Source organism: Chelon labrosus (genome assembly GCF_963514085.1).
Source record: "Chelon labrosus genome assembly, chromosome: 17".
Lineage (NCBI taxonomy): Eukaryota > Metazoa > Chordata > Actinopteri > Mugiliformes > Mugilidae > Chelon > Chelon labrosus.
The window spans coordinates 9,842,449-9,858,168 of NC_140350.1; the positions used below are offsets into that span (position 1 = coordinate 9,842,449).

A 15,720-nucleotide genomic window follows, 5' to 3' on the forward strand; every position below is an offset into this window, starting at 1 on the left:
AAAGGGCTGAGAGGGCCGTCAGTCTTCATCACACGCATGACCGCGCACATACACACGGCCTGCTGCTCTCATTCGCCCGCACATAGAATCACACCCTCTCTGACTACACTGTTGTCACATGAGAGGGGCTTCACAGCTGTTAAACTCCAGTTGATTGCTGTGATTGCTGTTTAAAAGCTCGACCTACCACGTCCTTCTCTCTCGCACACAAAATGTCGCGGGCCACTTATCGCTCACCGATCAACCACAACATTAAAACCACTGACAGGAATAAATAAAATTGACAGTCTTGTGAGAATTCAATGTTGTGTTGGGAAACTTTTGGACCTGGCATTCGTGTGGATGTTACTTAGACATGTACCATCCACCTAGACCGGACCAGACACCCACACCCCATAGCAATGACACTCCTTGATGGCAGCAGCCATCCCCAGCAGGATGCAGCCTGACACAGGCACACACACCAAAACAACATGAAAAACATTCACTAGATCACAAACAGATGAAGTCTCTGTGGGATGATCCACAGAGGTCCCTTCCCTCAACCCATAGGACCCAAAGGCCCCCACTAACAACATTCTGTTACCAGACACCACAGGATACCCTCAGAAGGCCCATGTCCATTCTCTGATGAGTCACAACTGTTTTGGAGGCACAAGGGAGACCTACACAATATTAGGAAGGTGGTCATAATGTTATGCCTGATTGGTGTATTTAGTTTATAATTATTTTTCTGTTCACACACTGTCTCATATCTTGGCTATTTGCTTTTGTGCTAAAGGGTCGTCTATTTGGCAATGACTAAATCCTGAAAACAGAAATGAATGGAGGTGATGTCAAAGATACCAGGTAGATGAAACAAAAGCTTAAAAAAGGAAAAAAAATCAGCAAAGGTATGTATCAAAACATATCCAACCACACTACAATCCTACAATCCTCCTAAACTCAAGACATATAGTTTAAATAATTATCAGACTACAGTTGAACCAGAGATACTGTCTTTTGTCTGGTATTATACTGAACGCAACACAACGACCAACACTTTAGGTGTGTTATGCTAGTGGGAGCTAAAGTAGCCAGCAGCCTATGGTTTATTTCTCTGCACACCAACACATTTTTCTTCTTTTCATTTTGAGACTAGTAGTCTGCAGACCCAAGGTACAACACTGGAGAACATTAATCAGACATCACACAGCACCCTCTGAAGTCACAAATTTTTTTTTTCTTTTAATATGCAGTAGTACTCCCCAAGAAGCAAACATGCTTTGATTTGTAACACAGCTCCACACGTATTCAGAAAAGTTAAAAGTAGTGGGTGGCTGAATATAACCAAAAATATTGCCCGTTTAAATCTAAAATAAAACTTTAAATTATAACCGAAATTACCACTTTGTCTCGCCAACCAGTCAAGTTACAGTCTATGTCTGTCTGGCTCATCAACGGTTTTCAGTGTTGGTGCTTTTGCAGATGACCACAGTGAATTCTAATCAGTTCATGATTGCGTGCAGATGAACCTTTGTGCCAACTTTGAAACAATTCCATCTATCCTGAGTGAGTGCTGCGGGCATAGAAGAATAAAAACACTAACAAAAATAAAACACAATATGTGCCTTATGTGTTTTTTCCCACAAAAGACTCCAATTCCCTCCTTCCCCCCAGTAAAATTTGAATCTATAAATAGGAAAGTGTTGTTAATTAAAAAAGAAAATGTCTATTTCAGTGACAAGAGTTCAATGTTTGTATGTTTTAACATCACACTTGTGTAACCTGCAGAACAACAACCGGCTTCCAAAATAGCTGGGATGTCTTCTGTTGAGCAAAAAACAGATGCGTTTCCTCTTTAACAGATGTAATATCAGCCTTCTATTGTCAAACTCTTTACTGAAAGTATTGTGCAAACATTTAAGCTCTTGAGATTGATGATTAGATTCTTCTGCAATATCTGAGTCTCTTAACTGCTGTTAATCATTGTTTAGCAAACACAGGTCGACAGCCGTGACCCAGCTTTAGGACATGACTGTCATGTGTGCTTTTAAACTGTCCAGTTGTAGTAAAATGTGTAAGAGTTTGAGCCTCTGTGTGATTCAATATGCAGCGAGGCGGGGCAAATGTTGAGGCAGTGTTGAGGCTGGAGATAAACCATATGGAAGAGCAGGGTTTGCTGTCACAGAGCCATAGTTGTGATGCAGTCAATAAAATTGTGTTACTGGTGTCTAGTCGCACAATGTATCAAGAAGGGCAGAAGCCCTAAACAGTGAAGTGTAACTAGTGAAAATGAAGGCGTTCTTATGTAACAATACTGTACTAAATCCCCAGTTCCTATTCAGCCTAGCCCACTGATTAAAATGTCAAAATAATAAAAACATGTGTCAGTACAACGCAATACAATTGAACAGTCCTTCAACTGCGTCTGTCAGTTATTTGAAACAATGCTTGAACCCTTCATGAATCTGAGATTTATGCAGGACTGCATTATATTTAGAATACATTTGTTTCCAATAGTGTACCGAATGAACTGTGCAAGTGAATTCAGATTATGTATGGAAAAATGTCTTTAAAAAAACCAAAATTGGCTCCTTTATCAGCTTCACATGCTTGCTCAGGCAAACAGCCATCCCCTTTCGACAACTAACTGTATGGCCGCTGCTCAATATAAACAGCATTTGGACAGGGCCAACAAGTTCACTTGCCGTTAAAGTAGACAGTAAACTGTGCAACTGAAGGAACCTTGGATGTTACAGTTGTTGTTGCCAGACCCAGCGGTTCCACCATATCATAAAAATCTGCCCTCTAAACCAGAAAAATAAGACCCATTCATAAAACATGTGGTCCACAACGGTTCTACGAGCCAAACATTGCATCAGTGCACCAGGTCAGGGGAGAAAGGCCAGAGGTGCTCCAGCTAAAAGGAAATGCCGTTTTCCAGGACTTCCATTTGTGTATTACCAATAGTTTTACAATTATGCTGCGGAGGCAAACGTAATCTCTAGCTAGATTATGTTAAAACCAAGGATGGAGGGTTTTAACCCTGATGCTCTAAATTTATAGACAGCACTAGAGCTCGTAGGAGGATCTCAGGGTGGATGGCAAGTTACAGTCTAGAAAGCATGACTGTCACATTGAGAACAAGGTTCACATCCAAACTGAGGTTTGCTTTAGGCAACAAAAGCCTACTTTTGGATAAAACCAAATAAATTCATAAGCGGTTTCAAAGCATACAATCTCTCAGTAAACTGCCAGTGTCTACACCCGAAAGACACCATAAAACTGTTTACAATCCTGTAATTGCTACAAGGTATTGTACCACAAGGCCATTGTTGTAATCAAGTCTCACTTAAGTGGAATTTATAGTACCGCAGCACTTTGACGGCGTAGCTACGTAAGCATTTATACCTGTGCGCTGGTGTGTCAGTACTGTTCTGTAATTACGCTACTTAAACACTAGGCGGCGACTGGCCAGCTGTGTTGAGTTTCATTCTGTACTTCATGCAATGGAAAGTGGAACTGAGCGGCTAATGTTGGCGTTGAAGTTAATAAGTGTAGATCAACAGGTAGTTTCACTAAAATCACTGCACAACAGAACATAGAGGAGACATCTGAGTAGATGGTATGTATGAGCCTGAACAATTGAGAACATTCTGTGAATGTCCCGCCGCTGAGTCACGTGAACATGGAAATGCATTTCGGACCAATCATCGCCGTTAGAGTCTGCGCTGCAGCGATGCGTAGTTAGCTTTCCTGGAAGGTGCATCTTCGGTTACGCCCTCTGTACTATAAATTACGCTTTAGAGTCCTAAAAGAAACTACCTTTAGGTTCCATGTGGTACCTGTGGTTCTCCTAAACACTTCCGGATACATTTTTTAGATAATATTTGACATCTGAGTATAAATAGCTAAATAGTTAACATGTGAATAACTTATTCTAAAATCCTATTGTGCCTATGTAATGCTAAGGTATGTTACATTTTGTCAATTTTCTGTTGTGATGTGTCCACATAATTGCCACAAGACTGTACAACTAGTTACTGTAGCTTGTGCAAATCAGTTAATTAAGTTCAACCCACATCCGTGGAAGCTGCCTATATGTATTTTCTTATGCATGTGGCACTAAGACAAGTGGGGCAGAATGCTCTAGCTGTCACAGGTGAGAGTTACTGTGTCTGGTTATAAATATTTTTACCTGGTTAAAAAATTACTCAGGTTTTTACAGCTTCCCATTTTTCCCACATCCAACACGTGGACCATGAGAACTGATCATCCAACCACCATCTAATACGGTACATCCCAGGGCCGGACAGTTTTGAGATATGTATAGTCAACATTGTGTGCCTCATCTGCGGGTGGTTTGCACAAAACATTCTTCCTCTCAAGAAAGTTGCAAAAACAGTGAACCTCCGAGTTCTCCAAAATCCAACCTAAAAGACAAGCGGGAGGAGAGTATGCACAGCAGCAGGATTGCAAGCACGAATATCAGCAAAGACGTGGTCTATTTTCTTAGGAGTGTTTCCTGGCATTGCACGAAGGATTTAAGTGTCAGACAAGGTTAATCAATACCATAGTTTTAATAGGTTTTGAAGTTTTGACATTCAATAGATTCGAGTGCACCAATAATACTGTGCCAAAATCAATACAATCCATTACAGCTGTTCATACAGAGATGACCTAAACATATTGCTTAGTACACTCGACATAGATGTTACTGATGTAGAATGACCACTAGCTTTGTTGTGCAGTGTGCGCATAATGCATAAACCAGCCTGGAGCAAACTCAATAAAAAAAGAAAAGCAGTTTTCTCCTGATGAGAGCAGCAGGGAAGATACTTCTGTAGAGAAACTAACAAGAACCAATACTCCTTAGACTCCTTACCCGGGGTTCTGCTTCCTCGCATAACTGCCTGGTCAAAACGAATTAATAAATTTTTATAGCATCAGTATTCCCAATACTTAATATAAGGATGTTAAGAAAAGCTTCCAATAATGTATGCGTCAAGGAGAAGTGGTGACATGCATTAGTAATGAACTGTTTAATGATTTCACCGTTATGCTCGTCTACGACAAGTAACTCTAGATTGGGGGCATTTCTCTAGATGAATTATCCCGTCCATACATATGGCAGATGAATATAGTACGGACAAAATGTAGTGACATACTTGATAAATACTGATATGCTTTAGTCAGATGTACTTGAACTGAAGACATCTTTTTTTGAAGGTTTGTACACATTTTCAGAGTTTTAGAGTTCACAGTAGCTTGTCTCCCACAGGCTGCCAGATGTACTTAACGGTTTTTATACTTTGCTGACAACCTCACTCTGGGATCTCGCCTGATGTCACAACTTTATCGTGAAAATCACAGGCTCATTAGCTGTTGTCAGCAAGCTATTTCTATGAAAGTGGCCCCAAATTCTCTTAACTTATTATGACGTAGTTCAACAATGCAGAGTTTTTAAGAGGATAATGTAATTTTACTTTGGAATGTGATATATATATATATATATATATATATATATATATGTTTTTGTTCTGCTTTACAGCCATGCTAGTATCAGAAACTGTGAAACTGTGCTTCTTATTTTGAGTCTGTTAACATGATGACATTTATCTTAAAGGTCAGGGTATCACAGAAAGTCTTAGGATTCAGTCACGTGGAGGAACGTGTTTCAAAATTAAAAACTGCTAGTGGCACTAAATTACCAAAGACAAAAGGCTTCATCCTCTGGAGACCCGTGTGGCATAGCCAGACTCCATTTTCAACTGGAGTAATCCTACAACCAATGACAGCAACCAACTGTGTGTCAATGAGTACGAGATTTTCTCTATGACGACATACCTCTCGACAAATTCCTTAAACATTGTCAACTGTTCGTCCTTTAAAGTTATTGATATGATAAGTTACTGATCTAGACATCTCGCTTGTCTGACAGCAGTAGTTGTAAACAAAATCAACTCAATGACTTGTACGGCTACATCGCACTCTTCTGTCCCACCCAAACGATTTGATTGGCTCAGCAGATCTTTGCTGGGAATAATGAATTCTGAGTCCAGACCAACTTTCCCCCACAAAAACTTTGTGGGCGGAGGAACTTCGGGCGGGCTTCCAGGCTACGAGAGACCATGAATGCCTGTATAAACTGTCAAGGCTATTCATTTAATGGCCGCTGAGATATTTTCAAGATTTCAACATTAAAAACAAACCAAACTGAAGTAGCTTTTCCGGGGTGCTGTGAGCGTTCGTGAAATCAGGAGATTTAATTTACTTGACCAGAGGGAGGCCCATTAGAGGACAGCATAATCTGATTAACCCCATAGCAGAATTAAAGCCATCAGTTACAGTCTGAATCTGAACGTATTAAATCATACAACCCTGTCACATGCCGCTTTAACTGTCTACACAACCACACATGCACAACACAAATATATGAGTAACAGTGTTAACTTCACCTCAGTTCATCATAAAATAACATGCCAGCATTAACATTAAAGCGCCCTGAATGGGGGCAGGCACCTGCCATATTTAACAGCATGCTCTGACATGACAGGATCACACTATATTATTTACCAGAAGAACACAGTTATATGTAAACATACAAATTACACTGTTTGGACTAGAGTTTCAGTGACTATGACCAAAAAAACCCCCAAAATAAATACAAATACATCCATGCAATTCAATTACTTAAAAAAATAGACATCTGTCAGTTACACAATGTCCAGAGACAGAATTCAAACAGCCCGGGTAATGTGCGTCACACTGCTTGTTAGATTAGGCTGCCAGTCAAATATCCTGATATCTAAACTTCATAAGAAAATAACTGCCACGTATGTGCTGCTCTGAATGCAGACACACTACTCCTTGGTTCTTGTGTGTGCGCGATTCTTACGTTTCCACAACAAAAGCTTGCCTGACTCACATTCTCCCTTGGCAAAGTTTTTATTATGGAAATGAAATAATATGTCTTCCAGCTGAAGACCTGATGCCAAAGCTGAGCCCAAGTCCTAACCCTGCCTCAGTCCAGTACACACTGTACACAACAGCTCGAAAGCTTGAAAATACTCGCCGGCGTGCATGTGCATCACTCACAGTCTATAAGCAAGGTACATCAAAATTGGCATAATGCTGCAGCGGCACGCTGGACAAACACTTCGTGAATCCTTGATCAGGCAGCAAAGTTGTCATTCATCAGAAAACTTAAATGTTTAAGTCAAGTCAATCATTTGGGGACATAAAAATAAAAGCATTTGTGACCACTTCGTTAAACAAGTAAAAATGTTTTGTTGAAGAAAGATTGTACAGAAAATACACAAAGTCACTCGGGAGACAAATGCATGATAATTAATCCCTTAACAAACAAAGACGACATGAATTTCCGCCGGGCTTCCAGTCACTGAGGGGTAGACACAGGATCCGCGCTGAATATTAAAACCGTACAGCAGCAAACACCCAGAAAAAACAAAGAGGCAGGGTTACTTGAAAGCAATATGAAAACCACAAAGGGGGAGACAGCCATGCTGCTCTGTGCCAGTACAATATGAGCAGCCAGCACACACAGCTGGGACAACAAAAGGAGAACCAACCCACTGACTACAGAGGATTCGTATTAGCTTAGGGCTTTCTTTGTGCTTGCAGTGAGTGGACAGGTGGATTCTGTGGAGTAACGTGAGTTACTTCAACACATAACCTGCAGGTGTAATAGGATGAGAGCTTTTTGGAAAACTCTTGCTCTGCCTTCATGAAGTCAAAATGTAGTAAATTTAGCTGACTGCTGACCCCTACTGGTTTTATAATGTTACGGCAAAGTTGACTGGGAAGTGTAAGACTAGAAACTCTCATTCATTTTGTGAAAGTCTTGTCAATAAAAGAGCGCAACATTTGTGCTTACTCCTATTCACAATGTTTGTTTCTTTGCACACATACATCCATCTATATATAGGGAGAGTCGTGCATTTTCTTACTGTGTCTTATTCTATTTCTTCTCTGTCATTTTGATTTTCCACCTACAGGGGAAGGATCAATAAAGGTTCATCTTATCTTAGGTTGTTTGACTGTATTCCAGCATCCATTTGGTGAAAGCTTAAAAAATAAATAAATAAATAAAAATACCACCCAATTTAAAATCCATCTTTATACCCTGTATGAAAATAGAGCGCAGTCAACAGCAGAGAATCAAAAACATCAATTCTGTCCCACGTTAAGTGGCAGTCTAGGGATTTTGTATTGTACCTTCCAGAAGGCTGGCAGACTCACAGGGGATTTCATTAAAAAATAGTTTTAAATGACACAGCAGAGACCAAGGTAAAAACTCTGCAAAGGCTTTGAAAATACCACAAGTTCTGGAGGCAATAAAAGACATTATTTACATTATTTTGCCGTGCAACAAGGCTGGTTAAAAGAAGAAAAACTACGGAGAACGTGTAAGATAAGAGAAAGAGAAACTGTGAAAGTTCAGCCTGTGACTGCGCAGTTAGTAAAGTCAGTAAAGGCCAGACTACAGCAGCTCCTCAGAGTAGCAGCACTTGAGTAACTTTAACCAGTTCTGAGGCCAGTAACTGAAACGAATGAGGTCATGCTGTAGCCGACGGGGGCATTCAAAAACCTGTCAAACAAATGCAAATCATCAACCATCTCTAAAATATCAACAGCAGAAAGAATCCTGCGTGATATCAATTGGAAAAACAAGTGAGTCATACTTCTGTCTTTACAAAAACCATATCCATTTCTTCCCCAACACCGCAGGGGAGCAACCGGAGTGAAAAGGCATCTCTGAAAAAAAACTGTTCAAAGCTTCATCTACACCATGACTGACATGCGTGGTGGTGCTGTAATTCTAAACAGCCAGCACCACCAAAATGTTAAAGCCACATTGGCAATGAATATGCTTTTGTAAGGAAAGCTTGACCTCCATATCATGTAGTATACGTGTGATTAGACTTGACGTTAATGTGGTTGAGACATTTAGCAGAAGAGGTTTGAATATTTTACCTGAATCGTGCCAAAGTCCACGTTTTCATAGTGGAAGTGAGCGCACTCCGCCAGCTTTGGGAAGTGGCCCTTGGTGAACGAAAGCCTGCAAATGTAACACACACGCACACATACACACACAGTTTGGTTAACACCTCGTTCTCTGCCCATGCTAACACATCGGAGTGTGTATGACTAGTTTAAGAGGCAGAGGGCAATGCAAACGGAGGCAGTTCAAGGAGGAGGAAGGCACAGAAATAGACTCGGGGAATGGAAGGAACTCTAGCAGGAGACAGAGGCGATAAAAAGCCAGTTAAGAGCAATAAATAGAGACAAACAGAGAGAAGGAGACATGTGAGAGAGGTGTGTGTGTGAGTGATTTTGCCTACTCACTTCTTGACATTCTTGACCTTCATGCTGGCCGTGCTGCTGCTGCATGAGCGCATGAGGGGCTCAGTCCTCAGCTCAGGAATCTCAGCGCTCCGTGCCTAAGAAAAAAAGAATTAAAAAAAATCACACACATAGAATAAGAGTCTCTATTGGTCGTGTTGGTGTTGGGTGTAAGGGACAGTTAGATGCAGAGAAACCTGAACATATGAGATGACGTGACAAAGTTTGAATTTAAGTTTAAATTAACAACAACCTTTCCCAGAACAATGTCTGCTAGTAAAATCATACCACATCTTCATGTAATTCAACTATATTGTATTATAATTGATTGTTCTACCTCCAGCAGGTACAGAACAATGTTTATTTAATGTGTTCGCATTCAAACAAAAGCTTGTTAGAGAAATCTGTTACCACTTTCCACTTTTTGTGTCAAAGATGAATGTGTTCAAGGACTGACTTGCTGCATCTTGTAAAACAAGAGTCAGTGAAACCCTGCTCCAGATACCATACCTACAGTGCAGGTTCTGATTCACAGGTAACCATTGTAGACATCACCACTGCAACACTGGACATTAATCACAGCAGTTGTGTTTAGACTGTTTCGTTCACTTTATTCTGAGTGGCAGTGGGAATTTTAAATTTTGCGTTCTACACTGAAAATGAATGTTGCGCGGTCTCTGGAAGAGTCTTTGCAAATTGCTTCAGAAAATGCAGCCAAAGGCATATTGGGTTACTGTGATTACCATACGGCATATTCATTGCTTTTGCACGTATACCAATGGCGACGGCTAGCCAAGCCATGACATACACAACTGAACCAGATTAAGATGCACTGACGGGCCAACAGGGATGATCAATGACGGTCCTCAAGGAGGCGATACAGGCTAAATTAAAGCTAAATCGGAGCATTTTCATGGTCACTGGAGTAAGCAAAAATGGCGCCTATGAAGTCTTTAAATTGCTCATGGAAGAAGAACAAGGAAGAGCTTACAAAGTTCAGAAAGAGCTTCATGAAACTGGACAGCCTCGTTTTTAGCAGAAGTAAACCCAAGTGAAAGTGGTCAGCTTTCACAAATCAGAATTATAAATAAAGTGACAGCAGCTTCAACTTCAACCACAACATTAGCAAGCTACTGGCCACTGCTCGGATTTTTCTGCTGCAGCTGGAGCAAAAATCGTGTACGTTTGAGTAAGGAGTGACCTCATTTATTTTCTATCATTACACTAAACACAGAGGAGACATAGCAATTTGAATTGTACAAGATTCGCTTTCTGCTGAACACTATACCGTACGTGACATGATGAGACAAATATTTCAGTTCATTGCTTGCCAAAAGATCCACTCCACTTCAGAACAATCAGCTGCTCTCCTCAGTTGTTATCCTCTTTCATTAAAAAGCTACTCGCTTCATTTAGCTTAAATTAGACTGAAAATGAAATGCAGATGTGGTCAGGAAAACAGTCATAAGTCTAGGGACTTTATTTTGGTACAAGCAGCTTTTATCAGGGATGCATTCTCTGTGGAATTATTTCTATTCTCTAGATGGCAAGTAAATCTACAATCATCTATGAAAGTAAGTGGGGGAAAGAAGAGCTGCTGGCCAAACAAGGTTCTAAATAAAATGAAGACAAGGCAACCAAGAGCAGTGAAAGTTCCCTGTATCCTGTTCGACTCCACAGCCAGATGGTCAGTGACAATAAAGGTGCTATGCAGATGAGATCTGGATTTTTAAGGCGGCTCAAACTTTCTGCACTACCTCTGCCCACGGTTTTAACTGGACAAGGGTAACACGGGAGACAGCATCTGTTTAAAATGCAGCACTCATTTCAGTGTTCCGTATATAAGAACTGTAAGGATCAGTGGAGCAATCGATTGACCTCCGACAGACTATTCTAAAAATCAATTTATGGTGGAAAACATTTTTCAGGAAAGAGTGCCAAAGGGTCTCTGGTTCCAGTTTCTCAGTGGAAAGGCTAACACGCCGATTAGGCGTAACATTATGACCACCTTCTTAATACTGTGTAGATCTTCAGACTCATTAGAGAATGGATATAGGCCTTCAGAGAGTGTCCTGTGGTGTCTGGCAACAGAATGCTGTTAGTGGTGGGGGCCTTCGGATCCTGTGGGTTGAAGGGAGGGGCCTCTGTCATCCCACAAATACTCAATCAGTTTGGGATCTAGGGAATTTGAAGGCCAGGTCAACACCTTGTGCTGTTCTTCACGCTTTTTGAGTCGTTCCTAAACTGTTTTTGTGCGTGTGCCTGTGTCAGGCTGCATCCTGCTGGGGATGGCTGCTGCCATCAAGGAGTGTCATTGCTATGGGGTGGGGGGTGACTCAGTTTCTCAGCAGAACATTCAATTGCCACAAGATGGTCAATGTTATTTACTTCTCATGTGAGTGGTTTTGATGTTGTGGCTGATCGGGGTATCGTTAAATGTTAACTTGTTGGTCATAAAAAATAAGAAACTTGAAGACACCAGCAAGGACTCTAGTGGCACTCCAATTTCTCTCTAAACAAATAAAAAAAATAATAAATAAAAATAATGACACACACACAACAAGTTATTTGTAGTCCTAATATTGAGGGCTTTAGAAGTTTTGTATCTGTGACAACTAAAAAGCCACAGACACATTTCAAATGCAAGTTGTGTTTTTTCTGACTATGCGACTATAAGCTTGCAACTACAGTCCCTGACAAAAGTCTTGTCACTTATCCATTTTGTAGAAACAACAGTTTATAACCTGACTTTTAATTAATCCATTGGTTTTAGAAATGGCTCATATGAAAGCTAAAACCCTCCCAAATTATGTTTGATATACTAAAATAAATTTGCTTCACTGAAGAAAGATTGATCATTTAATGAACACAGAAAGGTCAGATTTTGGCAAGACAAAAGTTTTGTCGCCTACAGAAAGTAATGTGAAAATTGAACAAATCATTTACTTCAAATACAAAAATATGATGCATAACATCAGTGAATGAAGTACTGGTGCTGTGAGATCCATATTTAATATCTTGTATGACTTCCATGAGCTTGAAGGACTGCATCCATCCGGTTCGACAATGATTCATACAATTTATTGATGAAGTCATCAGGAATAGCAAAGAAAGCAGTCTTACAAGCCTCCCAGAGTTCATCAAGATGCTTTGGTTTCGTCTTCCATGCTTCCTCTTACATTCTTCCCCAGACATGCTCAATGATGTTCATGTCTGGTGACTGGGCTGGCCAGTCCTGGAGCACCTTGATCTTCTTCGCCTTGAGGAACTTTGATGTAGAGATGGAAGTATGCGATGGAGCACCATCCTGCTGCAAAATTTGACCCCTTTTATGGTTGGGAATGTAAGAGGTAGTTAATACTTCTTGATATTTTACGCTATTGATATTGCCTTCCACCCTGCAAATCTCTTGCACACCCCCATACTGGATGTAACCCCAGACCATGATTTTTCCGCCACCAAATTTAACTGTTTTCTGGGTGAATCTCGGATCCATGCGAGCTCCAGTAGGTCTCCTGCAATATTTGCGGCAGCTGTGATGTAATTCAACCGAAGATTCATCTGAGAAATCCACCTTCTGCCACTTTTCCAGCGTCCATCCTTTTAGCAGGCTGTGGGCCTTGGCAAATGCCACACGTTTTTTTAATTGCCTTTTGTTTAGTGCTGGTTTCTGGGCACTGATTCTACCATGGAGGCCATTTCGAGACAGAATTCTACAAACTGTTCTGGTTGACACGGGGACTTGAGGTGACAAGGCCTGGTGGAGCTCTGCTGCAGTGGAAAAGGGGCTGGCCTTGGATTTTTGAGCCAACAAACGGTCCTCCCGAGCAGTTGTCTTGCGGGGTCTGCCGGACCTGGGCTTGTCAAAAACATCTCCAGTCTCTTCAAATCTTTTTCTTATTCTTGTAAGACTGCTTTCTTTGCCATTCCTGATGACTTCATCAATAAATTGTATGAATCATTGTCGAACCGCATGGATGCAGTCCTTCAAGCTCATGGAAGTCATACAAGATATTAAATATGGATCTCACAGCACCAGTACTTCATTCACTGATGTTATGCATCATATTTTTGTATTTGAAGTAAATGATTTGTTCAATTTTCACATTACTTTCTGTAGGCGACAAAACTTTTGTCTTGCCAAAATCTGACCTTTCTGTGTTCATTAAATGATCAATCTTTCTTCAGTGAAGCAAATTTATTTTAGTATATCAAACATAATTTGGGAGGGTTTTAGCTTTCATATGAGCCATTTCTAAAACCAATGGATTAATTAAAAGTCAGGTTATAAACTGTTGTTTCTACAAAATGGATAAGTGACAAGACTTTTGTCAGGGACTGTATAAGCTTACGCCTACAGCGTATGCCCACATTGCTCCTATGAAAAAAGCAATCATCAAAATTCTGATGTCATGTAAAATTTATAATCACTGAAACAGATTCAGTTGCTCATTTTATTTCATGTTGCGGCTCGGGAATTCTGAACGCTTTGTGTCTTTGTGCATCGTTCTTAAGTTGACACAGAATATGATCTTTGCTACACCGTGCAACAGGGCGTTGGTGTGACAGTTTACGCTAAGTTGCTTAGCGCGTCTCATCACCTCCTTGAACCACCGGAGACATACATAATGCAAGCCACTCCAGCGCACAGTCCCTCTCGTATCAAATATTGAACAAAGAATAGCAGACATGCAGTATTAAAAGCCCCGCCTCTGTGATCAATATTCATCAGCCTGGTGAGATTGTTGTTTCTCTTTTCCTCTGTTGCCCGATCGAAGTGAGCACTAGCGATAGGGCTCCAACCACGCGCCGACCACGGGTGGCTCAGCAGGTTGCCATGGAGACGGCCTCATTTTCACCGTGCTGTTGATGCAAGAAGCAAGACTCAAACCAAAAAAGGGAGGAAAGGAAATAATGAATGATGCTGTCTGGTGAATGGGATCAGAGCGGAGAGACGGCCTGAAATAAACAGATGACACAGGAGAACACAAATGGCGGGGGGGATGACGGATCTTTGATAAGAGGTTGGAGTAGAGTTGCTTTAGGACGCCAACAGTCATCTGCATTAATAATGGATGTGCGATAGTGTTTCTGGAGCAGAGGAGAGACAGATACAACTCATCAACCCGCTGGCTTAAAAACAGACGCTGATGAGAATGTGTCAGGCATCAAACCAGCTGATCAGGGTAGTGTGTTACCAGTGTCACCACTGGATCTGCAATATTGGAAAACATGGTCAGCACAAGCTTTTTTTGACTTGGGATGATTGCAAGACATTAATGAATTCACCGTTTGCACTAAGAACCAGAAGGGCAACCTCACTGAAGAGCACCAGGAAAAAAATTATCATTGTGGATGTTGTTCTTGTGTGCTCGTCGTTTATTTTTATTTATTCATTTTTTGCAGACACATCAAGCTGGTTGTAAACATAAACGATACATGTGAAAGGTGTATGTTTTGTCCTGCAGATCACGCCCATTTGTTTTAGTCTTGCTCACAAATAGAAAGGTTTGCTTCATGTTTGCTTCATGTACGAGTTTGTTATACTGATACACCCCAGTACCCCAGCCTCTTTTTGGTTCAGGGATTTGATATCTTTTCTGCATTTAGAAAAAAACAATAGTTCTCATACACCTGGAAAAGTATGTGTCTCACCATGGCACTAATCGTCTCCTCCCAGTCAGGTCTCTCTCTGGGATGGATGTGAGCCAGTTCAGGCACAATATCGTCGTCCTCCAGGTGACGTCCAGGCCTCAGTCCCCTGCAACCAAAACACACACACACAAAAACTTTATTCATAACAACATCATCAGGTTTCTACTAATGACGGTAGTCGTATTCATTATACTGATTATTTCGTTAAAGGATGCAGGTTAGCTTGCCGTTACCAAGAGCCTGTTGGCTTGCTAATGCTGTACAAGGTACAAGACTCTAAAACACAGATGCTAGCAGAATGCTGCATTATAACTTTCCTACATGCTCTTCTAAAAGGAAGATTTATTGCTTGTGTCCGTTTGTAGAACTTCAAAGTCACTGTCAATGGATTTCTTACTACTGCTCAAACATATCAAGCAATGCCCCCTTGGGCTTTAAGAAACTTTTTATCCATCTTTCAAACTCAAGAATCAACCATATAAAGAAAATATTAAAGATTAAACGATGATGCAAATCATCTTTAGTTGCAGATATTCCCAGTACATGCATCACATGTTCTAGATTAACAGAATTTTACAACACACATGCACATTTGTGTGGCGATCTTTTACCCTAACCATCACTACCAAACCCTTGATCTAAACCTAATCTAAAAAGCCTTTGAAGAGGAACATGTGAACCAACCAAATGGATGCTCAGTCTGATGATCAAAAACTC

The 15,720-nt window shown here is 40.8% G+C and overlaps 1 protein-coding gene across 1 annotated transcript in view; it reads right to left on the reverse strand.

The window, feature by feature from the left end:
- LOC311502734 (rho GTPase-activating protein 32-like) overlaps positions 1-15,407 on the reverse strand; it is a 35,174-nt gene extending 19,767 nt beyond the window's left edge. Inside the window, exons 1-3 of the mRNA XM_084565091.1 lie at positions 15,004-15,407; positions 9,352-9,446; positions 8,980-9,064 (exon numbers count right to left, since the gene is read on the reverse strand). Coding sequence (XP_084421217.1) covers positions 8,980-9,064; positions 9,352-9,446; positions 15,004-15,147 — 324 coding nt within the window. The 5' untranslated portion in view covers positions 15,148-15,407. The remainder of the gene's footprint in view (positions 1-8,979; positions 9,065-9,351; positions 9,447-15,003) is intronic.
- Between the last annotated feature and the right edge of the window lie 313 nt (positions 15,408-15,720).